At 40.7% G+C, this 27,016-nt stretch overlaps 2 protein-coding genes across 2 annotated transcripts in view; both read right to left on the bottom strand.

The window, feature by feature from the left end:
* The window catches only part of LOC116942704 (uncharacterized), a 93,023-nt gene extending 67,394 nt beyond the window's left edge, over positions 1–25,629 (bottom strand). Inside the window, exon 1 of the mRNA XM_076062446.1 lies at positions 25,066–25,629. Coding sequence (XP_075918561.1) covers positions 25,066–25,134 — 69 coding nt within the window. The 5' untranslated portion in view covers positions 25,135–25,629. The remainder of the gene's footprint in view (positions 1–25,065) is intronic.
* Positions 1,165–25,048, bottom strand: LOC116943260 (uncharacterized). Its single transcript, XM_076062543.1, has 8 exons — positions 23,188–25,048; positions 18,992–19,067; positions 18,271–18,405; positions 14,218–14,328; positions 8,486–8,587; positions 6,425–6,492; positions 4,731–5,049; positions 1,165–4,357 (listed from the first exon to the last, which is right to left on the bottom strand). Exons 3-8 carry the CDS (start codon positions 18,398–18,400, stop codon positions 3,822–3,824), a joined length of 1,266 nt encoding a protein of 421 aa, XP_075918658.1. The 5' UTR covers positions 18,401–18,405; positions 18,992–19,067; positions 23,188–25,048; the 3' UTR covers positions 1,165–3,821.
* Positions 25,630–27,016: the final 1,387 nt, after the last annotated feature.

Genomic DNA, 27,016 nt, shown 5'->3' with positions numbered 1-27,016 from the left:
CCCATTTATCCGACTCTTTCTATCGAAATAGGAGTTGTTTGGACATGCAATGGCTGGTCACGCTAAGTGACCGAGCCAGTACATCTTTACCTCCAGAGCAGCTCACTAAAAGGAAAGTTTTCCGAGAGTTCTTCATACAATCCAGTCTAGTTAAACACAGGGCTCATCGTCGACAGGCCAACCTTAATGTTGATAACTGGTGCAGGTATCCATGTAAACGGGCCTACATTTACAAAGTATGGGGAAGAGAGCACATTGCACACACATATCTTACTCATAAGGGTGTTTTGAAAGGCAACACAAGGGCAGGTAGGTAGCCTCGTGGATTTATCTTGGGGAAAGAGAATGAATGCCATCGGATTGGGGACCGAATTCCAGACTCGGTGGCAATTTACTGTTCATATATTTTTCCCTACATTATTGCATGGGTCACACGTGGTGGGTTGTCCCCTTGGCCATCGGTTTCCATAAAATGCTTTACACCCCAATTATTGTTGGGCTCTCCTGGTGTGGTTTTGCACGTGACGTACCACCAATCACTCTTCTACACAAAGCAGACACATCGAAAGGATGTGTCACTTTGGGGGGGGGGGGGGGGGTACAGTGTGAACGGGTTGAGAAGCTCATTGAGTGAGCTTTTGGCGTAGTGAGGGTGCTAATAGGTGAATTCAGTCAAAGGAAAACACCTAATTGGGGAATGGCTGATTAACACTGTATTTGCACACTTTTCCAATCACATTTTTTCAATTAAAATCTAACCAGTTACATTTAAAACCTCGAAGTCAAAGTGACATGGATTGTTTGAATGTATTGTCCCTTGCAGATGTATTCAATATTGTGCGTATTCAGTCTCAAATTATTCCCATTAGGTATCATTCTCTTCTTGATTAAAGGAAATATGCAACCCATTTTTGACGAATATCGACCACTTGTTTGAATTTTCCGATGCACACGAGACAGTGGGTCGTGGAAGTGTGGATGCTCTGCCCCTTGAATATGCAAATAATCTGATCATAGAGGATTTTTGGCAAAGGCGGCTATATAAGACCGCTGTTAACGCAGTTCGTGAGTGCGATACACCATGGGAGTGCAGACGACAGAATTTCTGACAGCAGCCAAGGCTTAAAAGAATAAACTGGCCAAGAATGCACAGGAACGTGCGGGAAAAATTGGTGATGATTTCATTTTATCGATTTTATTTGTTGACATGAGTAAGAAACATTTGGCCATAAGTTGTTTTACATGATGCGTGGAGGATCTTGGTGGAATAAAAAAATAAATACAGCAGATGAACATTGCACACACGGAGTAGCAAACACATTCAAGGCAAGCAACATTTAAGTCATGCACCATTCACGTAACACTGGCAGGAAATATGCGTTAAATCGGAAGCATCAAGGCACGCGAAGTCCGTTAACCACTATTGCAGATATGAATGACATCAGAAATATAATCCCATATCAAGGTATTGCAAGAAAGTGCGGAAAACGGGAATCACTTAGCCAGGGTGATAGCTACAGTGAGACACTGCAGTATGAACGAGTTTATAGCAGTGGTAGTGCTAACATGAGAATATGACACAGAAACGCAGATTCATGAGCCAGTGTTTATTTATGGCAACCATCAATCAATCAATTTGCGTATACAGAATCTTGCAGAATTATGATATATTTAACCCTCAATATTACGTTCAGGTATTTTCTATTAACTTACATTGTAAATTGATTTGATAGTCGTGTAGTCGTAAATATATTATCGAGGATAGAGCTCTCTAGATGTGTGTGCTGTGGATGATTTATAGCAGTGGCGGGTCGTGACATTTCCATTAGGTGGGGCTGCTGTGAGTGACCTCTGAAAAGCTGGTGTTCTAATTAAGAAAATCCTCATCATGTTATTGGCCTTCCCATGAAAGTATTGCTAATAAATGCCTACCAACGATAGGCATTTATTAGCAATACGAAACAAAACAACAAAGCACTCAAATGTTGTCCCCATGACCCTGAAGTCCACACTGCACAACCCCTTTGACACTGCCAAAAGCCGTGACCTGCTATTTGCATAGTGCACCCTAACGTTGTGACATAGTAATTACAACCATGGGCGCCTTTTTCACCGCCTTGAATGGGTTTCAAACGGCGTGGCTAAAATGCGAAGCTAATCGCAATAACAGCCGCCCTGAGACTTCTCCGAGGCACAAATAACACTGTTGCAGCGGTTTCTATATTTACAACTTAAAATGTTATCTTCATTAAGTAATTCACGTTGAAAGAATCATTACATTTTTATCCACCCCTGAAAGGTGGATACAACAAAATTATTAGCTCTATGCTTCTAACCGTAATGGAAAACATTTGTAACTCTCGTAAAGATTATGCACCCGAGTCCACTTCTGCCGACGCCAATGCGCCCTCTATCGCGTTCTCTCTGTTCATCCCTTACTCAGCGGGCCCTTGTACCACAATTCATTCGTACAGCACAATGGGTTGGACCCGTTACATTTATAATTACATATCTAATACTAATTCACAAAATAAACAGCTATACAGTAGTGAAGGAAACTTCACTCCAGCCATCCATGGAACTGACAGGGTCAGCAAGTGGTCATAGTGCTTGCTGTCACTGATACTAATTCATGGTCAAAGGCTGTATCACGTTATTTGCCTGATGTCAGGTTTCAGAGACTGAGATATTATTTCTGGGGGTTACTTTCCCATATATCGTGTTTCAAATATATGAATAATAATCACAAACTGGTAACACATATTGCTTAATTCCCACATAAAAGTAAGATATTTTATATACAATAACAATTGCTGATCGAGAATGGATGCTTAACAGTTGAGCAACGAGCCAGCAATTTTCAGGGCTGCTTTCAAGACCAAAGGCTCAGACAAATGAATATAACTTTGCACCAATCAAGTATGCATGCAGTGTAAACGTACACGACACAATGTAGAAAATTATGCTGAGTTCATCTGCAACGGAAAATGTGGAAATTGTACCTTGTCGCAGCATATGAGAAAGGGATCCACAGTAAGTTAATCGGCCCAGAAACGATGTTGTGTAGAGTGGCACCGTGGCACTGATGTGTGGGTGTGCAGTGCAACTGATTTGCACAATGTGGAAATACAGTACAACTATTGTTATTTGTAACCGTCTTATCTATGCAGTTAGACATATTTGTCATTCGTGCCTTCAAATTGGCAGTTTCTATTAACTGCAATTTTGCCGATTATAAGAGGGTGGGTGGACCAGCAGATGGGTGAAAACTTTTATATTATCTGTGAAATCCACATATATGTGAAAAGCCATGGACTGTGCTGCAGACCAATTACAGTCCAAAGCAAGAGAACATCGTGCCATTCGGAAATTGCAAATAGTACCCCTTCCTATAATGCAAATTTAACTGGCTGGCAAGGCTCAGCTTGTCCATTATGGTTACATGGGTGTCTTTGATAATCAGATAATTGGAAAAAAATATTTGAATGTTGAAACATCTGAAGACGGAATGACTACGTTTGGAGAAGTATATTTCATGTAACATCTTTTCTTACATTTTGATTTAAAGCTTTCGTGACTGCAGTAATTCATATTCTTAGTTTTTTCGGTAAAGTCACGTTGAAGAGAAACAACAACGTGACTTTACCGAAAAAACTAAGAATATCTTTTCTTACCTTTAATTCTTTAGATAAAGGTTATCAGTGCATGTGATAGAGAAAACAATATTACCTGTGATATCCATGTTAAATAACTAAGAGGAGCTGCATGGCAATTTGATCCTGTTTATTCTCCACGGATAAATTATGAAACCTATATCCAATTTAATCGTTGTTAACAGGCTCAATAGTGAGGACCCCAGACCACACCCATAGGGCAACATGCAGGGGTTCAGAGAAGTGGGCATAAAATGTGTGTAGATGCTCATTGTTGTCAGCATTGTAAAATAACAGAACCCGTTTATCATAGTCCAAGCCAACACCGATTCTGCGAGGATGTTCACCCACTTCCATCTCCGTGCTATGCTGGTCGTGCCAGGCCTTGTATTTGTTCTCGTGTTTCCATAAACACCAGGACCTGCTGTTAAATCCCATCAGGCATGCACTGTCTTTTTCTTTACGTAGAATACTCTGGTAAGAGACACCAACACGAAGGTTGTCTGTGTCCCCCACATTCACCACCCAGAAGTGGCATCCTTCAGAGAAACTCCCAAAGGACAGCACCTGTGACCAGTATTTGAACCGATCTGGGTGATCGGGTTTTTTTGGAGGGCTCTTGAGCCATTCCGCTGTCTTCCCATCATCTGAGATGTTAAGTTCTTCATGTGCAGTGTTTGGATTAAGAGTTGGAGAGCATTTTACTGCAATGAAACGAGTGAAACATGTGAACAGACATTCACAACCAGAGTTCAGTTAATGAATCCCAGATTTATAACGCCCCGTATTCAGCAAGAAAAAAATTAGATGGAAGCATAAATTATATTATATTGCTATTGAAACTATTACTTCATGTGTCTGTACTTAACAATACGATTGCCTCAGTTTTTATGTAAAAACTAGTTTTCAAATACTAATTTACCTGTAATGCATATTAAAACCATACCTAGCAGAAAATAACGTGACTTAAAATGTAACCTATGCAAAACAGTTATTTTCATCCTTTCGTATTGATATCCATGATTAACGAAGAAAAGTCTCACAATGAGGCCCATTTGCCCATCAGATCCCACATACCGGCAGAGTCAAGCAGGGTCTGCAGCTGCGTTTGCTTGTTCTGTCCTGCACGGATCATCTCCAGGAGCCCCTGGCACTTCTCCTCACCCTCACGAATAAAGTATTTCAGTATAAAGATTGCACGTGCTGAGATGTCAGTAATTTCATAAACCTTCCAGTACACGCTTACGTGAATGTTGTATTTTTTATCCATCTCGTACATGAAATAGAACGTGTTTTCAGAGATGGATTTATACACTTCTGGCAGCAAGTCATGGAACTGCTGCCAAACTTCAGCATTATTGGACCTCATTCTCTTCTCGATTTGCATTCGTGGTTCCTGTCCACACGGGAAAGAAGCCACAATGGGAATTGTTTAATGGTATTTCTATGGTTGTAGATTTTACTCTTGCATTATTTGACATCATTCCTCCAGAGTTGCTAAAATAGAGTGTTACATATTGTGTGCGAATTATTGACACACTTACATCTCTCTAAAAGGATAAATGACCCTGCCATTGGAATCTGGAATTTCCTCTAATGGTTTAGGACTACCCAATGCATTGAGCTTTATTTGTCCAGGATCCCACAATTGTTATAAAGGTGATAACTGACTTTCAAAAGATATCATTTTACAGTTTCACTGCTTACTATACATCTTCCTTTGATAGTTTTCAGTTCTCCAGTGCCAATACTGTATGAATGTATGTATCTACAGCAAGATGCATGCTTATAGTGATTCTGATTAGAGCTAAGATATCCAGTTATTTTGTGGAATATATTATATTTGTTTCGGAGTACTCTGCCAGTTATTGGATTGATTATGTGATGAATTGGCTTATGCAAATAAAAGTTGGAAACACATCTCACCTCTGGTCCCATATTTGCTGTTGGGTGGGGAGTGACGTAGGAGCTTGGTGATGTACATTGCATCATCAGCCACGTCACAGAGTGGAGCTTGTATGGAAATTTACAGTAAGCGTGGAACATTGGTCCAACGGTCCATCCACATGTCAACGTTGGCTCAACATTGAATGTTTACTGGGTTCCCATCTTTGGGAGGCATTAAGTGGGGCAGTTGCCAGTTTTAAATGGCCAGAGTAATTGACCACAACAACGTAGTCAATAAAAAATTATAGTTAATGGATCAATTTAATTGATTCATCATTCCAGCTATAGCTGCGATTGAATGTGTGACATGGGAGGTTGTGTTGTATGAGTAAATGTAGTTTTTAAGACAGAAAATATATTGCGATTGGCAATACATTCGTATTGGATAAGGATCTGTATTCATAGCTTCAATACCACAGCATCTTAAAGCAACTTAAAAATGCAGTGAAATGCAAAACAGTGAAAATAGAGCAAAAGACAGTAAGAAAAAGAGATCAAAATTATACAAAAGATCCATGGCCGAGGAACATGACAAACAGTGACCACAGCAAGTACAATCGGGCAACATTCAGACAACAGAGTCCCAGCACCAGCAGAGTCCCAGGGAAGTCTTGAAAAACATGATGGGAAATACTTCGGCTAACCCTCTAAGACCCTACCAAATCACCACCACAAACCACAACGCCACACCAAAAGTAGGTGTAAGATAGTTCTGGGAGAGTCTACACGCCACATTTAAACAGTGGCAAGCTCCACAAGAGTACACAAGTTCCTGTGATACAATGTCATGGCAGCCAGCCCCCAGCAGATGCTGCTTGATTTACCTCAAGGACATCCTTGGGCACTTTCACACTAAGAAGAGGCACAGTCTCCGTCACTTTGCCAGAATAATCTGTTCCCGTACAAGAAGACAACATGACACATGTCCACTCAGTAGCATCTACTGAAAGCATTGCTAATGATGATTCTGGGAGCACAATGTATGCGTTATGCTGTTATGACTATGGTATTATGGGAGTGTGTCTAAAAGTTAACCTGCTCTGTTCATAGTAAACTTCAAAACGTGGAGTAAAAACGATTGCAAGGCACGTGATCATAGTGACGGTACAGGTGTGAGATTATAGGATGGTGTTATCAGTCATTAGATGTGCACTGAAACAATTGTACAGCAATTATTTTGCTATATTAATTCATCTGCTGTGCATGATGCAAGCTCTCATTAGCAACCAAATATTCCGACTAAAACATACTGTTTCTGATATCTTGACTAACATTTATTTAAGTTAGATTTTGTTTTTAAATGTACCATTATTAGCAATGTGGAAAATCTCCAACGTAATGTGTGTCAGCTGTTTCATGAAGATGGAATTCTGGTCCTAAATGTGAAGCAGATGTTTGGATCCATAATACAGCTTTTTTGGATTAGATCGCGTAAATATAAATGCGTCGTTATACCCGCCACCACCCGACAGCCAATTGGTAAAGTTTGTTACGTAAACAAAACATGCCAATTCGTTACTAGTGCAGCACATCGGAGTGGTGGAGAGTAAATCCACAACATTTACAATCTGAGTACGACGTTTCGGCAATAATGACAACTAGCTTCATGAGGTGACAGCCAGATTTGTGGGGATATCCTCCTGTTTCGTTCTTAAATAGAGGAATAGATGTGATGTCTTCACTTGTGAGCCTCTCGCTTGCGAAGGCCAGAAATGCATATACATTATAATGGGTATGCATTGCTGGTTGGATTATTCATATGTTAATCAACGCACATTATGCATGCACATTGTTCTTGTACATCCTGTCGTTTGTGTGCACGAAAATAACATTAAATGTTATTATCTGCTTACAGGAAATCCCCATCGACTTATGGTGACCTGTATAGGCATGCAGTTAAACAGTGTATTACATGGATGACAGTATCAATGTACATTAATGTTTGTAGAGTAACACGTTTTATTTCGTATGGGTGGAAGCTGATCAGCTAAATTTATGTCGCGATTGCTGAACCAGTGAACGGTTGCTGGAAGAGTCTGATGATTATCTGAAATTCTACAAGTGAATTTTAAAAGCGGGTAGTGCCAGACTCCAAGGTTTGAGATTGTGTCTGCTATCACACTGTGTGCTATTTTTTATTTTCAGTGCATAATATAGCCACATCTGCCGTGCGATGTTCTGGTTCAGATAAATACAGCCCATTTTGTGCAGGGCAAATTGTATTTGGTAGTTTTTTCCGTGAACTCAGTGATTCTGTGCTGGTTAGGGACTTTGGCAGTGTTGCAGGTGACTCAACTCCCGAGACTCAAGTTGAATGAGGGCACTTTGAGAGCTTATGCTCGATCTCACAGTGGGTTCCAGGATATTAATCTAGACTTTCTGAGGTTCTGAAGGTCCTAATGAATTGTTAAGTTTGGCGTGGCCATAAAGCATTTATAGTTGTGGGGTGTTTTTGTGTCTTTGAAATATTTAGGTAGATGTTTGGTGACATTTTGTTGACGTTCGTTACGTTGAAGAGTAGTGTGCAGCACGAACAAAGAAAACATTGAAACAAATCAACACAATACAATTATTATATATACATAGTGGTGTCTATATTGAGATGCATCACATTCATAATTGTTGACTGGAAACTCAAGTTAATAGTTTGCATTATTCAAATGCTGCGCAATAACATTATAATAAGCAGGGGTACTGCAGAGTCTTATCTTGGACATTGCCCATTTTCCTTCAAGTTTTTTGTGATGGTGATGTGCTTTGGAAAATCTTCCAATTAATCTACAGCCCTTATTAGTTGTCTCATGAATCACGGATGGGCCACTCATGAAGCATTGGTCTCGTTATTAAACAATGCAAATTACGTAAAATGCTGTAATGTTTCTTACCAAAGGGGTATAAGCATTTCTTCTTCCGATAAATCAATAAGACCACCACCACCACCAAAATAATGAAGGTCCCAATTACAGCAGGAATTGTAATGTTTTTTTCTGCAGGTAGAAAATGGCAGAGAACAAAATTCAGCATGCATATTTTTTGACATATACAATTCATTGCTAAGACTACTGATTATCACCCTCTGAAATAATGTTACATCGACACCAGTGCCTATGCTTTTATATCAGTGCATAAACCAATTTACACTTGGGAGCATCCCCGAAACTTGGGGACGGTTTATACTTTCAGAGTCTCATCAGCAGTGTGGCCAATTCAACAAATTCCTGGCAGCGAGATGTTGTAGGCAAGAGCTTTCCACAAACATTGTGACGACTGGTCAGTGCCACACTAAATTTGCTTTGCTGTAGGGATCTGTTTAATGAAGTAAATATGCACAATGAAGCCTGATGGATCAAAGTATATATTAATTTTAACATGCTGTGGTGGGCAATAGGGGACAATGTGCAAAATTCGTTGTTGTCGCGTGAATCTATGCAACCCCTCTTCAGCAACCTCCACTCACTAAAGTTGTGCAATTTAGCTAAATAACACCCATAATCCATATCTATAAATGTATGTTGAAGTTATTTCACACTGCACATACCCAACCGTGCGAATCGGAGTTGCGCGGGAAGGACAACAAACTTAGCACGAAAATCAGTTCTAAAGAAATAAGTTTTCATTCTCGATGTTAATGTGCATAGATCCAGTGGCTTCCTAATATCGAAAGGAAGAGCGTTCCAGACGGCCGCACAAGCACATCTGAAAGCTCGTGATGCAGTGACCGACTTTGCTCGATGGCTCGCTAAAAGCCACTGCGATGATGACCAGAGTTTGTGTGATGGTTTATGCTCCTTGAGATCAGCAAGGCATTGTGGTTAATTTGTGGCAAGCACTCTGTGTGTAATAAGTGCGACCTTATAATCTATTCGTTTGGCAACCGGACGCCAATGCAGCTCGGCGAGCACCGGACGAACATGATCAGATCTTGCAGTACCCGTCACGATACATGCCAAATAATTTTGTACACGCTGCAGCTTGGTAATGTTTTTTGCGAGACGTCTCGTAGAGTAGTGAGTTAGAATATTCGAGCCCTGTCCATACTATGCTACACGCCACCGTGTTGGCTAGGTCACGACTCAATGTTGGTCGAATGTGTCGTAGAGCCCAGATCTGAATTTTTTACAGGACTTCATCCAGCAGTGAATTGACAAAAAACATTTGTACTGTACAAGATAATTATGGTTTCGTTTGTTGATTTCAAACAATCCACAAACAAATACGAAAACATATTTTTACATATTCTTAGTTTTTTCGGTAAAGTCACGTTGAAGAGAAACAACAAAATAATAAAATATATATAAAACAATAAAAAAAATTCTCACGACGTTTCGACCATAACTCAAACGGTCGTCTTCAGGTGTGTTGGTTCGCATAAATGTATTTTTAAACGGCGCATTTATTTATTTATAAAAAAAACGTTAGCGCCACGCGCAACGATTTGGCAGTTTACCCAGGACTAGTCCATCTATATTCTGAAAAGAGGAGGGGGGAGACGAAATTTTTTATAATGTATGCTGTCTGAGAGCCACTGTAAGCGTGAACAATCAATTAAGACCTGAAATGGTTTATCAAATCTTTCCAATGATTGCTAAGATAGAATCCATCTTCTCGGTTGAAATTGTCTCTGTGCTTGTATATGTGGATAGCCTCATGAACGAATCTCTCATTGAAGCCAGATGGCTTACAAAGAACCTCTGTCTTGGAAAAGTCAATGGCATGTGAGCCTACTGAATTAGAACAATGATCTGCCACGGCCGAGGTGTTGGTCCTACTGTGTTTAAGGTCTGCTTTGTGTTCACGAATGCGGTCCGAGACATGGCGTTTGGTTTCTCCAATGTAACTACTACCACAGAGGCAACTTAGTTTGTAGACACCAGGGTATTGTATGTCCGGAATCACATCTTTTACAGACGGAACCAGATCACGGATTTTATGTAATGTGTTGAAACGGACCTGGATCTTGTGTTTATTCAAGATTTTGGAGATCTTTTTTGTGATCCCAGCAATGTAGGGTAAAGTGATGGTTTTGAAAGGCTCCTCAAGAGGGTTCTTCTTCATGGTTTGAGTGATAGCTTTGCGGATTGTATAGTCGTAGTAACCATTAGCCCTAAGAGCTTGGTGTACATGCTTGAGTTCACTGCTTATGTGTTCCTGGTTGGATATGCATTGGGCTCATTGCCACTCTGCGCCCAACCTTATGGAAGAGGTACGTGGATGACACTTTTGTCATCTGGCCACATGGCCGGCCTGCTCTAGACCAATTCTTCGACCACATCAATTCCATACACCCAGCCATCAGATTTACCATGGAAGTCGAAATAGATGGCAAGATAACTTTTTTGAATGTCCTAATTAAAAGAGACCTGATGGTTCAATGAGCCACTCTGTCTACAGGAAAGCTACCCATACGGATGCTTATCTGAAACCGGATTCCCACCACCATCCATCACAGAAGAATTCTCTCATCAAGACTCTGTATCATAGAGCCCAATGCATATCCGACCAGGAACACATAAGCAGTGAACTCAAGCACGTACACCAAGCTCTTAGGGCTAATGTTTACTCCGACTATACAATCCGCAAAGCTATCACTCAAACCATGAAGAAGAACCCTCTTGAGGAGCCTTTCAAAACCATCACTTTACCCTACATTGCTGGGATCACAAAAAAGATCTCCAAAATCTTGAATAAACACAAGATCCAGGTCCGTTTCAACACATTACATAAAATCCGTGATCTGGTTCCATCTGTAAAAGATGTGATTCCGGACATACAATACCCTGGTGTCTACAAACTAAGTTGCCTCTGTGGTAGTAGTTACATTGGAGAAACCAAACGCCATGTCTCGGACCGCATTCGTGAACACAAAGCAGACCTTAAACACGGTAGGACCAACACCTCGGCCGTGGCAGATCATTGTTCTAATTCAGTAGGCTCACATGCCATTGACTTTTCCAAGACAGAGGTTCTTTGTAAGCCATCTGGCTTCCATGAGAGATTCGTTCATGAGGCTATCCACATATACAAGCACAGAGACAATTTCAACCGAGAAGATGGATTCTATCTTAGCAATCATTGGAAAGATTTGATAAACCATTTCAGGTCTTAATTGATTGTTCACGCTTATAGTGGCTCTCAGACAGCATACATTATAAAAAATTTCGTCTCCCCCCTCCTCTTTTCAGAATATAGATGGACTAGTCCTGGGTAAACTGCCAAATCGTTGCGCGTGGCGCTAACGTTTTTTTATAAATAAATAAATGCGCCATTTAAAAATACATTTATGCGAACCAACACACCTGAAGACGACCGTTTGAGTTATGGTCGAAACGTCGTGAGAATTTTTTATTGTTTTATATATATTTTATTATTTTGTTGTTTCTCTTCAACGTGACTTTACCGAAAAAACTAAGAATATGAATTACTGCAGTCACGAAAGCTTTAAATCATATTTTTACAATTGTGCAAAAACACAAAAGAACCAGATTTTAACTCCAATGGGATCTTCAGAGTGGTGCCTTGCAGTGTGAAAAAAACTGTATTTGATTTTTCAGGTGGTACGGTCAAGTAATTAAATTAATATCTATGTAGCCATAATATTCGGAATGTTTTACTCGCGCTGAGCTGTTTTGAGAAACTGCATGGATTGTATGAACTGCAAAATTCAAGTTGCAATTAGTATCACCTCCAAGCCATCCACCTGCAACCATTTGCGCTTGGGGTAGATAATCAATAATCTGGGCTATGCTGGCTCATTATTATGACATAAACATCGCTTTAGCACTTTGTAAGAAAATCAACCTGTTTAATTCTTGAAGCACAGTAGATTGACATAGAAATGGGGGTGCAAAGGTGGTGCAGTAGTTTGCGCAATGTTCCATGATCCTGGCAATGTGAGTTTGTGACCAGCCACGGCTAGCATCACTGGCATCTGAACTGGTCCTGTCCAGATCCTCCCCTCTTCACCCACTCACACGAACCAGCGTGGAGACGTACGGTCAAACAATGCACACAACTGAAACGGCATGGTTGAGTCTTTATCTAACACCCGTTTGACAAAGGGCTTCACTACATTGCTGTCTTTGAGTACATATTCAGAAATTCTGATCGCAATAGATAGTCGCGTGTTATAAAATAAATAATGTCTTGACATCTTTGTCTCGGTTTTTTCCACCTGTTGTCATTCTGACGAATTGTCCTCCGATTATTTCTCTTTCCTCTATCTGAATGAATAGCAACTTACAAATCTACGTCTAAATTAATTACGTATGAAAAGCCTTCAGTTGATGAGTGGTGGGTTTCTTTAAAGCATGTTTTGCATTTTTGGAGGTCAGTGGTTCACTATATGATCTACGTTTCTGCAATTGCATGCCATGGTCTTCAATTTGTACTTGTGAAAGTAGTAGTGCTGATCTACCATGATTTACATTCTTCTGTTTAAATGTAAACTATTGTTTTTTAAGGTAGATTGAATATCTTTTTAGTGAGATCAGCAATCCGATGCGTCTAAATCATATTAGTGTCACACAAATATTTCGCCATTTCTCTAATGTGCTGAAGCTCAAATATAAAGACTTTGACTTGCACGATCTCAAGCAGTAGTTTAATATAATTCTTGAGCTTCTTAGATGGGCAGGTTAGGATTGATTAAATGCAGCTGTAATCATGAATATATATTTGCTGTTTGCAGACATCTATAAGAGACATGTTCTATAGCACAGAGAGGCAGAGTAAAATAGCTAACTTTATTTTGCTGGTGACAATCCTCATTGTAATTTTTAATATGTTCGTTGGTGTGGTACCTCTCAGCCCAAAGAGGAGCGCAGAGTGTTGTGCAAAGTATACTTGTGTGTGCATGTCTGATTCACAACTAGCGTGATATCAGTCAGCACAACTCAATATAACTGCGTCATCGACAGTCGTCTTGATATCCAGAATTGCATGTGACAACAATGGCATGGGTCAACTTGTGCAGTGGAAAAGTATCTCATGCCTCTTCAGAATCACCACGCTGCCATGGCATGGCCCCAGCATGGCTCGGATGTGCAAATATAAAACAGGTATAAGATGAATGTGTAGTGTAAGCACATCTGCTCTCCAACTATTGTCTGTAAGTTTCTGGATAAGGTTACATTTTTTTCATCAATCTTCAATGGTAGATCTGGTTTCGATCAACAGTACCCCCAAAATATTTTAGGAATGGCTGATTCTAGACTTCCTTGCTGCAAAATAGACATTTGGTTCAGCAATTACTAGCTCATTGTTCCAATGGAATGCTGTAGCCATGGTCTTGTATGGAGTTGCCAATGTCTGAAATATTCACGGTTAGGTCCTTGGTGAAGGAAGAGACTTCACACATGTGTAGTAAGAAAAAACATCATGTGTATACATTTCTCCGATGTGTGTGGCATGTCAGTTAATAAATGCATAATGATGGGACAAATACGAAGCTCTGCCTGGTACCTTAATACTCGAAACAGCCCTACTGACAAGATTTCAATGACGTCCAAGATGTGTAAATTCTTTACCATTTGCAAGTTTGTGCATTTCCTGATGCCAATCGCTCTTAAATGAATATCTTGGTATCAGAGGCGATAGAGACGAATATGACATTTCTCACCTGTGTTTGATGTAACTCCACAAGGCTGTGAAGGATGAGGCCGACTGTATCCATCCTTACACTGACACACAGTGTCACTCGTGACAGTACAGTCCTGTTGAACATCTTCATCTACACATCAGAGAACAAAAGGAAACTTAGTTTAATTGCAGTACTGTACTGTTTCTTCTTTGGTTCTTTCGGTAAAGTCACGTAGAATGAGAATAAAATAATACATTGATAATATAAAATAACACAATGATATTCTCACGACGTTTCGGCCACAACACAAGCGGCCTTCATCAGGTGAAGGGGACGAGACTGTCTGGAGGACAGCGCTGGAGTGAGAAAGCCACGCTGAGATCACGACCTTTAAGCTGTGTGAGAAGAAACAAAGCGCCTTGACAAAGGAATTAGCATATAATTTAGCATTGAAATGGCTGAGTGATTAGCTTGTGACTGGTCACAGAAAAGGCTATGTTAAAGTTAAAGCATACACATCCGCAAAGGCACCCCTTGACAAAGGAATTAGCATAGAATTTAGCATTGAAATAGCTAGGTTAAAGTATACACATCCGCAGAGGCACTCCTTGACAAAGGAATTAGCATAGAATTTAGCATTGAAATGGCTGAATGATTAGCTTGTAACTGGTCACAGAAATAGCTATGTTAAAGTCAGAGCATATACATTCACCGAAGCACCTAGTACAAATCAAACAGGATAATTTAGCATTGAAATAACTAGGCGAATTTAGCATTGAAATATCTGAGTGATTAGCTTGTACATAAAATCCGTGATCTAGTTCCATCTGTAAAAGATGCTGTTCCAGACATACAGTACCCGGGCGTTTACAAACTAAAGTGCCTCTGTGGTAGTAGCTACATTGGAGAAACCAAACGACATATCTCGGACCGCATCCGCGAACATAAAGCAGACTTGAAACACGGTAGAACGAACTCCTCTGCCGTGGCAGATCACTGTTATAATTCAGTGGGCTCACATGACATTGACTTCTCCAAGACGGAGGTTCTTTGCAAACCAACCGGCTACCATGAGAGATTCGTTCATGAGGCCATTCACATATACAAGCACAGAGACAATTTCAACCGAGAAGATGAATTCTGGCTTAGTAACCATTGGAAAGATGTTTTAAACCATTTCCGTTCTTAATTAATTGTATTTTACGATGACCTTCAGACCGCAGCTCTTTCGCTGGCATTGACTCTTAATACCTCTCACACCACGGTTAATGGTATGGTTTACAACATGGAGTATAACAGCGACTCGCAGCTGTCTCTCTCCCCCTCCTCTGTTCCGACCATGGATGAACTCGTCCGTCTGAACGGGACCCGTAGCTATCCGTGTTGCTAAAGTTGAGAGTAAGAATCCACCCATTTTTCTCCATATAGCATTGTGATATATAAGGACTTATTGTTGGTAGCTTAGCTGATTGGAGAATATAGAGTTTATTGATAACATTGAGGTAATTTATATTTTAGTATTTTTTATTGGTTCACTATATAGTATTCATTATATATTGTATTGTATACCCAGTTACTGTGAATAGCTCAGATGTGTAGGCCTTAACTTCAACATAGCCATTTCTGTGACCAATCACAAGCTAACCACTCAGTTATTTCAATGCTAAATTCGCCTAGTTATTTCAATGCTAAATTATCCTGTTTGATTTGTACTAGGTGCCTCGGTGAATGTATATGCTCTGACTTTAAACATAGCTATTTCTGTGACCAGTTACAAGCTAATCACTCAGCCATTTCAATGCTGAATTCTATGCTAATTCCTTTGTCAATGAGTGCCTCTGCGGATGTGTATACTTTAACTTAGCTATTTCAATGCTAAATTCTATGCTAATTCCTTTGTCAAGGGGTGTCTTTGCGGATGTGTATGCTTTAACTTTAACATAGCCTTTTCTGTGACCAGTCACAAGCTAATCACTCAGCCATTTCAATGCTAAATTATATGCTAATTCCTTTGTCAAGGCGCTTTGTTTCTTCTCACACAGCTTAAAGGTCGTGATCTCAGCGTGGCTTTCTCACTCCAGCGCTGTCCTCCAGACAGACTCGTCCCCTTCACCTGATGAAGGCCGCTTGTGTTGTGGCCGAAACGTCGTGAGAATATTATTGCGTTATTTTATTTTATCAATGTATTATTTTATTCTCATTCTACGTGACTTTACCGAAAGAACCAAAGAAGATGAATCCTTGCAGTCACGAAAGCTTTAAATCGAAATTTATACTGTACTGTTTGTTTAATGTATAAAATGTTGGTCTTGGCAATATGTCCCAAGTAGCTATAACTTTAGCATAGTGTACATTACAATTTGGAAATACGATGGAACTTGTATAATATTTGATGGCTGTGGAGAACAGGGTAATTGATAAACGAATCTTTGTTGTAACTTGCTGATCCACCCCTCCTAGACATCTGTGAAAAGGAACTTCAAAGCTTATCGGATTCCTTCAGTGGAAATGAAGATTCTGATTCGAATGTATGGATGAGAGGAGCTATTCTTTGATCATTATAATCACAGTGGGTCACATTTACCTGTAGCATGGCATTCGATAATACATGCCTCACCGCAGGTCAACTCAAACAATAATCGCAATTATAATAACATTGTCGCGATGAGGTGACTTTATCTGCATCACATGGCGATGTGTGTATAAGAAAAAAAGACTATAAAAATAATTTATCCGGGTGACATTGCCTGTAATCTGCCAGCATTTCATTGTCTTAATGGAGATAGTGGCTTAGTAGATGCTGCCTTGGACCCTATTGACTGATATTCTGGACATTTTAGGTGAGTTGTGACTAACAAGGACATTTTCGATTTAAAGCTTTCGTGACTGCAATGATTCATCTTCTTTGGTTCTTTCGGTAAAGTCAGTCTCGTCCCTTCACCCGATGAAGGCCGCTTGTGTTGTGGCCGAAACGTCGTGAGAATATTATTGTGTTATTTTATTTTATCAATTTATTATTTTATTCTCATTCTACGTGACTTTACCGAAAGAACCAAAGAAGATAACAAGGACATATGAATCTCAACTCTAAAATAGGAAGTGGTAAGGCTTCCAGTGACGTCATCTGTGTATATGATTTCTCTCTCACGATTCCTGTGCGTGTGTTAATCCTTCTTTAATTGTAAAATTTTAGCTTTTTGTATTATTAAATAATTTTCCTGTTCTTAGACAATCCTACATTACCAACTTATGATACATTTCCACTTTGTGTATTGCCTTTTCAATTGCTGCAACTTCTGGAGATAATTGGTGTAAAACTCGACAGGCCATCTTGTCGCCATGCTGGCCCGCCGTGCAACCGGAAAGTGCCAGCTCCAACTGCCTGTGCCATCATCAGTCTTCTTCATTCGAGCAGCTTGATATCTTGACAGACATATTTTTTACTATTTAAGATGGAGGACCTTTCTCATGAATTTAGTGATATGATGGTCATATGTAGCAACAAGATGGATACCACCCTGCTCAAGTTGAGATTAAATATCAGCTCCAAGATTAGAGCCCACTGTCTGCACATTTCTTCAAACTCCAACCCCAGCCAATTGTGGAGTAAAGCGAGTCCCACTTGGAGTGCTGTGACTCCAAGAAATAACTTCAGATTGTTTTGCTCAGCCCACCTTTCTCATGAATCGACCCTTGTCATCTATGGTCCATTCACAGATGGAATCTTGGGTCCAGCCTATCAAGCAATATGGTTTCAACCAATCTCGGATTTCACAGACCTTGATATTCTTATTACAATGTTTTACCACCACAATACACTTTCTAACGAATTGCAAGGTGATCCAACGCACTTTCTCATCGATTTATTTGTTTTAATTAACATAGAGTGATTTTTGCTGTGGTTTTCACACCTGATGATGATTGCTAGTGTTGCAGTCGAAACGTCGTGAGAATTTTATTTTTTTATATTTTTATTGTTTCCCTTCTACGTGACTTTACCGAGAATATAGAGTAATTTATTAACTTTGTATGCGTGCATCTCCACATTCAGATGACATACACACATACAACCTACTGATGTGGAACTCTTACAGAGAATATTGCAGGTGCTGCACTTTTTGCATTGAGGATCACGGTTTGCAATGTCCATGTAGCTCTTCCCTGGCATGCAAGATGTGCAGAAAGATTGGTCGCCATCGGAAAAGCAGTCATCAAGCCACATGTCTCCTGTAAAATGGACAAGTTAAAGTAATTATTGGGTCCGAAAATAACGTGTTTGATTAAATATTACATCTCAATACGTTTTACTACAAACACGTTATTCAATCTTTATGCATTTCTAATTGATTATGTTTATCCAAAACATCCATTTCTGCCTTTTAATGTGACGCTATGGTCTACTGTAGTAAATTATGTCACAGGGTATTTCATTTGAGCAAAGAAAAAAGGCATGTCAGATTTGTTTTGCTTTTTACTAGGTAAGGCCCACTAAGCTATTTTTCAGAAGCGACCTGGCCACAAATGATATTTTATCGTACGGACATTTATAGCAGCCAAATACAGCTGAGTACTGAACAGCTGATTCAAAATAACCTCGCCCATTGGTAATGGTGATCAACTTTGGCCTTCCCAGCTATATTCATGCTCTGATGCAAGCATTGTCGTAATTTAACGTGTGGTATTCTTTGCAAATACAATCATCAATCGCTTATATTGTCTACATGAAAAACACACACTCTACAAACTAACATTTGACCGCATAGGGCAGTGGATGCATTGTTAGTCACAATGTGTTACTGCTTTGCTTGGTTACCTGCAGAACAGAGGTGGCAGCAAAACCCTTTCACTGCTCTGTATTGTCCTTTATCTTCGCATTCATTATACTCAACCTTAACATGAAAGTAAAGTAGAACAAGAGTCAAGGCACAGCTACGTGTAAGCACCAATGACTCAATAATACAGGTAACTATTCACTCTACTCCATATCCCCTGCGATTCTACGTATTATCGTGATTCAAGATCAATTCAATATATTTTTGTCTTGCCTGTTAAGCCTCGTTTCTACTGTCTACATGTACTGTCTGCTTCGCACTGTGTATCGTTTGTCTGTACTGTATGCCTACATTTTCCAGTCTCATTTCGTTCTATTACTCTGAAGGAAAAACTAATAAAATAATGTATTACTAAATAATAATATATTCGACTTAAAAAATGTAAAGTTAAGAATGAAAAAAACGACTAATTGTTAATACCTGCTCCTGACCATCAAACCCATATTAATTTGCCATCTGTCCAGTTAACACTGATATCGAAAATACGAGCATTGTTTGCATTTAGGAATGACATAATTCCTATCTCCTGATACCGAGGGGAGATGGGTGAGGACTCTGACACGTGCAGGTGCTACGGCTGTGCTGGATAGCCAGTCCAGATCGCCCTACATCAGTGTTCTTCATTGCAAGGCCCGCGGGCCACTAGCGGCACCTGGTGGCCTTTAGTGCGCCCCCTGACATGCGGCCCCCGAAAATACACAAATTTGAAAACACTCCCCATCATCGTGCTGTCAAACCCAATGGTTTCAAATGTGTGGAAGCCCTCATACTAATTATGTCTTATCGGCGAAAGTTGCCCCTCTCTGAAATTTAGTGAAGAGCACTGGCCAAGATACTGGCTGATGGAGGAGTTCCAATTAGGTAAGAGAAAGTGGCAGGCCCATTATCACAGTATTCTACACCTGAGACTAAGGAGGCTAACCAAAACCTTTCCTCAGAAGTTGGCAAATCCATCTTTTTCTAATATATAAAAGTCTCTGCGCGCGCTTGCGAGCGATTTGGCTCTCGAACGGTGAGGTACACATAGAAAAACATTTGCCAGCCAGCACGCCCTAAGCCCCGCGGTGGGAATAGGCTATTCCTTTTTCACGTACGTCACCTTTAAATTGGTTAAATTTGCGTTTTTTTGGAGATGTTTATTAAGTTATTTGTTTGGTGTATCTATTATTTATTTAATTCCCTTCGCCGCACACTGGCTCACAACGCAGGCTGTTGCACTTACACACAGCGCCCACTAGGTTACCCCCAGCAATCCACACGTGCCATCGCCCAAGGTAAGTTGCACACTTGTGTATTATATGCATGATAAGACGTAATTCCCACAAATTACTGCTATAAGCATTTATCTAATTATACACTTTGCACGGCTCACATGGGTTGCCCCTAGCAATGCACACACGATCGGCACACATTTTCATTCGCCTTACACATGCAGCAAACACACCAAACACGTTAATTCTTCACAGTGTGATGTCCTCTTCTCCCCACCGCACCCCAATGATACCCCAATGCGTCCTGAAACTACTATATAGCCCCTACATATTATTATAGCGCTTCCATGCCATTATTGTCGCGTGGCTGGGGGGAGCAGCCTAGCCCCCAGCCTGCCAAGGTCACACCTCGGCGGGCTGGGAAATATAGGCGAGGCCGGGGGCTCTGCACGGGACTAGGCCTCACCACGCCACTCTGCTTACTATTTTGTGCTATACATTCCATATATACTGCTATACAGTCAGCATGTACTACTGTAGTGCTAGCAGGTACCACCACAGCCACTATGCACTGCTGTGATCATAGCAGGTACCACCAGTCAGTATGCACTGCTGTATAGGCCTCGGCAAGGTAAGGTAAAGGGTAAAAATAACGAACCTACCTTTACCCTACCTTTTACCTTGCCACAATACGATCACTCAACCCTACCTTTTACCCTTCAGCAGGTAAGGTAAAAGGTTAAAAGCAACGAGCCTACCTTTACCCTTACCCCACATTTTACCCTCACCCCATACAAATTACCCGATTACAGGGTAATTACTGGGGTACTACACATGAAAAAGTTTTATAACAGGTAAATGTTAGGTAGACCGCTTTATTCACGTAGAATACTCTCGATGATTACAATTTTATACGCTTTCTTTTAACTCACTCTGTTGTTGTCGTTGTTGTATCCTCAAATCTTGTAACTCAATTTTTACCCACTTCCCAATGTGGTATCGACTGCAAACTTGGAATACTTATGTCATACTGATGATAATACTATACTATATCATTACAAATAAAAAAAAGAAACATTTTTTTATATGTTATGTTTCGGCTTGAGTCTAATTGTCCACTGTCAACTGACGTTGGTTGTAATTGGCCACGGTCCCTTACGTTATGGCAAGCTTCAGGGCCACTTCCTGGAGTCGTGGAGTTCTGCCATTACTCGTATGGTAAATTTTATTAAAGCGTGTTTAAATATATATTACTTATTAAATGGAGGCCACGGACTGCGCCACGGAGCTTTTAGCGGTAAACAAGGTACCGTATTTACCGGGTAATACTTTGCGCTACCTTTACCCTACCGGGTAATTCTTCCGTGCTACCTTTACCCTACCCTTTACCTTACCCCTTGGCATGTCAACACCTTTACCCTTTTACCCGGTAAAAAGGGTAAATTACCTTACCTTGCCGAGGCCTACTGCTGTACTGATAGCAGGTACCACCACCATCGCTTGCCCTGCTGTAATTATAGCTGGTACCACCACAGTCAGTATGCACTGCTGTAGTGAAAGCAGCTACCAAAGTCCGTATGCACTGCAGTAGTTAAAGCAGGTACCACCACTGTATGCACTGCTGTAATCATTACAGCTACCATGACAGTCAATATGCACTGCTGTAATCATTGCAGGTACAAACACATTTAGTATGCACTGCTGTTGTTAAAGCATATGCCACCACAGTATACCCTGCTGTATTCATAGCAGGTACCACCCTAGTCAGTATGCACTGCTGTACTGATAGCAGATACCACCACAGTCGGTATGCACTGCTGTATTAATAGCAGGTACCACCACATTCAGTATGCACTGCTGTACTGAAAGCACGTACCACCACAGTCAGTATGCACTGCTCTGGTGATACCAGGTTCCACCACTGTCAGTATGCACTGCCTTTGTGATAACAGGTTACACCACAGTCATGAGGTACTGCCTTTGTGATAGCAGGAACCACCACATTCAGTATGCACTGCTGTAGAGAAAGCAGGTACCACCACAATCTAAGTGCACTACTTAGTGAAAGCAGGTACCACCACAGTATGCACTGCTGTAATCATAGCAGGTACTACCCCAGTCTGTATGCACTAAGCACAGCAAGTTGGCACAGTAGGGGAACAGGTGGTGCATCAGCCAGTCGTCTCAGTCAGTCGACTTGTGGCATCTGGGTCTGCCCCATAACCTCCTGCCAGCGGGCGTTCGACACTTCACGTGGCCTCAAGGTGCACATAGCCTGGCATAAGTGTTGTGGTGACGTCACCGCCACTTAGTGCCGAATGGCGGTTGTTGTTGTTGAGTCTATGTATGTATGTGCGAGTCGACATGTGTGTGTAACTACATGTGTGTGTTTAAAGTCGATGTATGTGTGTGTGAGTCCATATTAGTGTGTGTGTGCGTGTAAGTCGATGTGTTTCTATGTGTGTGGGTCGATGTCTGTGTGTAAGTCCATGTGTGTGTCTGCCTTTTTCGCCCGGGCAACGCTGGGTACTGACCACTAGTTATGTATAAATGGATTAATTATTGATGAAGGGTTGTTGGGGACCAACTATTTACTGATCTCAACTATGCTGATGATGCAATTCCTTTTTACAGAGCAGCTAGCATCACGGCCCATGGCACTGAAAAGTTTTGAACAGGCTAATATTACTATGGGCCTTCATACTTCCTGGACGAAAGCTACACTTCAGATCGTGGGTTCTAGCTCTGCATCAAAAAGTTAATTCTGCAGATATGACCACAGGCCAACAATTGTTGATGATGATGTTGTTGATTATGTTGAGATTCATGTTCATGTTGAGTTGATGATGTTGCTAACAATGATATATCATTGTATCATGCATTATGCAACGTGTTAATATTTTATACAGATCTAATTCAGTGTAACACAAAATTATTTCCTGTAAGGTAAGTGTATACAGTAATACCTCTTTTAACGACTCCTCTGGGAACGAAGATCCTTTATAACGAAGTCGGATGTAGAGGGACCCTTCACCGCCCTATTTTTGCAAAAAGATAAATATATATCTTCTGAAATCATGCGAAGCAATTCAAAAGAGTAACATTTCAAACGCGCTCTGTGAACTCAACCGAGTGGGGTTTGATTACATTATCAGTAACCAATCAGCAAAGAGCATCGGCAGTCTCCCTCTTCGGCCCGCCACAGCTGGAGGTCCTCGTGTTCATAAAATTGCATCGGTTTTATTCAGTGATAAAAATGATTTTATTACCCCCAAATTATGTCATCCAAACGACCATCAAGCGCAAGGGTCGGTCACCTGCGACTCCCGAACCGCATGAGACTGTTTAGCTGCCCCCTGGCGGGCAGCCATTTGATGGGGATTTTTTTTTAATCTTAAACAATTTAACGCAAAGATAATTAACAATTTACTATATACGACAGGGAATGGGTCACTATAGACTGTCTTTGTGGCCTTACTGGGCAAAAAGTGCAACGTAAATCTCATCCATCTCTTTTTGAAACGAAAATGCAGATCATAAGGAAGGTAGAGGCAGGAGACATGACGTTGAAGTGGCGCGTTCATTGGGGTTAACACAGTCCACCTTAAGATCATTTTAAACCAACCAGACAAAGTAAGTCCACCTTAAAGATAAATTTAAACCAACCAGACAAAGTCAAGGATTCTGTGCGGCCATGTTATCCTATTATTTATTTACCACATCATAGGAAAAAAGTACGTTTGTAGTTTATTTCTAAATGGGAGAATATCCGCAGTCAGGTGTAGTAGTTTTTCAGGCAGAGCGTTCCAAATCTCATGGACAAGGACCAAAAAAAAACCAAACTCCAGAATTTTTTCCAAAAGCGTGGTTGACAGAGGAGCTCAAACTCAAAATATTGAGGCAGTTGTTGAAAGAGTGCTTTGTGAATTAAGTACAATAATACCATTGAACTTTGCCACAATTTATATCCCAACACACAGAAGTGATAAATGATGTCCGATTGTGCTTGACAGATTTTCTGTCTTGACACTCGTAAACAAACTCATATGGCTTCCATTGTCAATGGCTTTGCTGCTGCGAGTGAGGGTGTGGGACAGCCTGCTATGTAGCAGTGACATACAGAAGTAATGTGAGACCCTAATGTTTGTGTTATCCTGGTTTTATTGGATTTTAAAAGCTAGTCTTACTTTTTTACATAGTTTGTTATATCAGCCATAGCGATTTTATTTCACCATAGATTTTGTTACCTGCCTTATAGGTACTGGACATCTGTGAAAAAGAGCTTCAACGCTCATTGGATTCTTCCAGTATATATAAATATACATTTTTCTGAGTGATCCCAAGATTTATGTGTTATCCTGCATTGTGATGGTTGTGGAGCCCAAAAGGTTAGGACGATATTTTAAGAGTTCATTTGTACAGTGAGAGATGTAATGCAATTATACACAATAGTGAAGATGTAAATATTTAGTTATTAAATAGTTAAAACATCTTAAACATTAACGGCAAGAAACAGGCTAACCGAAACTGAAGGAGCAGCCAACGAGAATGAAAGACCTCACATCGTGTATTTTTTGGGAGATATTTAGAGCAGCCCAAAATAAGTAGCAACCTCCCATTGTCTGAGCGCCACTAACAAAGAACAATCACGGGCAGTTGAGAGAGAAAAGACAATTTGGGCAGCAGAAGGAAAATTGCAACACTCTTGCCATCGGCTTGATGTCAATGGTGATCAGAGCCTTGAGGAGATAATGGGAGGCAATGTTTGATAGCGAAAGCTTAGGAGCAATTGAGATGCAGAAAGCGTCTACTCGTAGTGGATATAAACTGTATTACACACTTACCATTGAGATGAACGTAAGAAAGATGATGCCAGAGATCAGCCCCATTGCTGCCACTTGTTTTGGCTGCATCGTTACAAGCTTGGTGTCAAAATGGTGTTACTGGAGCACAAACCTAACGATGAATATCGCTGTTATGCAGCGTTGCTTAAGAGAACGTCACTGTAAAATAAAGCACATACGCTTTGTGGCCGTTGAACATTTGCACAGAAAACCCCCAGCTGGACCACCCGTGGCTAGGAGTGTAAAAGACTTAACTCTTACACATTGTTGCTGTCTATCAAAAGTACAAATACATGTATACTAAGATAAATTTACTCTGCAGGTTTATAGACTAATAGCAATCATTAAACAAGAAACATTGCAACGCAGGTCCTTTGCAGCTTCCTCCCACTGTTGCGTGACAAGGTATGAAGCTAGACCAGTGGCTAACCTGGAAATTCAGTACCTGCATGCAAGTACTGTGTTTCATTTGTTGAAAATGTGAACTGAATACCATGCAAGTCACCTTGTGACATCTCTCATAAAACATATTTTCATTCAAGTTTTCTTAACTTTATGTCCCGACCCCACTACAGATAATATATTTTGAACTTACAATGCTTTCTGAAAATGTTAAAATATGATATGGAACGTGTAAATGTGTAGAGGTCATCTGGAGATACGGCCAGGACTGAATTGTAGCGGTCACGCAAGGGACAAGGGATCACGCCCAGAGAGATGGTTAAAGAAAGGCGCGAAAAGGAGGATTAGGGAATTGGGTGAAAAACAAAAAGATAATATTGGTGGGAAAGGAGAGGAGATGTTGGAGATGGGCTCGGGACTCCGGGAAGAAGAGGCTGAAGTAAAAAAAATAAGTCTCCGTACCCTGCCCTGCAAGTGTTCGTGTTGATTGGAACAATACAGTTCCCCTACCATTTGCAATAATTCCCCCATACACCTGTTATCAAAATCATACAATTAATTTGGGTTCACGGTGGATTTTGTGTTATTGCTTTAGATGGCACCAAAGTGTTTACCAACGCTGAACACTGCTGGCCAACACAAATGGAAGACGATGGTGAACACGGCTACAACCGCCTGTCTGGCACAGCGCAATCTAATTTTTTTATCTTTTCACCAGATGGGCAATTCCGCAAGTAGCAAACCTCGAAGTGACAATTTTGGAATCATCCTCACAGTATATACTGCAGTATAATTTTGAAGGTAATTTTCGGTTTATTTGTTTGAAATGCTTATTTGTGGAACAAGCCAATGGTTTGACACAATGGCGTGGCTCACACCATCAAAGTGGAGAAGTCTGAAGGTACAGTTTGCAAAGGTGTTTGTTTACAAGCATGCGTGCAATAAGAGTTCCAGTGTTGAGCTTAAGTCTTCATTTGGGCAAGGGATGAGGAACCTACAACCCAGCCCGCAACTTAATTTGATGCAGCACAAGGCCATATCAGGCCTTCTGCTTGGAAACTGCCCAACAACAATATTTATTGTGACTGCACGCATCTTAGCCACTCTAATTTGGTACTTCAAGGAATTAGTTTCAACCTGGCAAAACGTGTGTTTATATTATTACCACACTCATTCACTCCTGTCACTTTTATGTCCCCGTGCAGTGACAGAAGTCACTGAATTGTGCATGTTAATGAAGTGGCCGGTATAATCATGGGCAGCTGCAACGTAAATCTTCACTCAGGATCTTGGCGGTGCCGGCTCAAAACTCTGATCTCTGAGGCACCAAATTACCTGTGATAGAGGCCCTCATCCTGCAGTGTACTGACAAGTGTTTTTGCACGTATACATGCGAGAACATCGAGATATCTCACCATTTGAAGAAAGATCTCAGTAAAACAAGCACCAAACTGCAATCACCCTGTAAGTCCTGGCAAACGTGCATTCTACCCTTTTGTAGTGTTTTGCACGTGACTTGCAGTCAAGACCTCGCCGGTTTCAACCATCC

This window comes from Petromyzon marinus, chromosome 1 (genome assembly GCF_048934315.1).
Source record: "Petromyzon marinus isolate PM22_M1 ecotype Great Lakes invasive population chromosome 1, UKy_Petmar_22M1.pri1.0, whole genome shotgun sequence".
NCBI lineage: Eukaryota > Metazoa > Chordata > Hyperoartia > Petromyzontiformes > Petromyzontidae > Petromyzon > Petromyzon marinus.
This window is presented reverse-complemented; position numbering and strand designations above follow the sequence as displayed.

Coding starts and splice junctions, on each gene's coding strand:
- LOC116943260 (XM_076062543.1), bottom strand. CDS start 18,400: ATGTGGCTTGATGACTGCTTTTCCGATGGCGACCAATCTTTCTGCACA. Junction 14,329..18,270: donor CAGCACCTGCAATATTCTCT/GTAAGAGTTCCA, acceptor TCTGATGTGTAG/ATGAAGATGTTCAACAGGAC. Junction 8,588..14,217: donor TGGAGTTACATCAAACACAG/GTGAGAAATGTC, acceptor TTCTACCTGCAG/AAAAAAACATTACAATTCCT.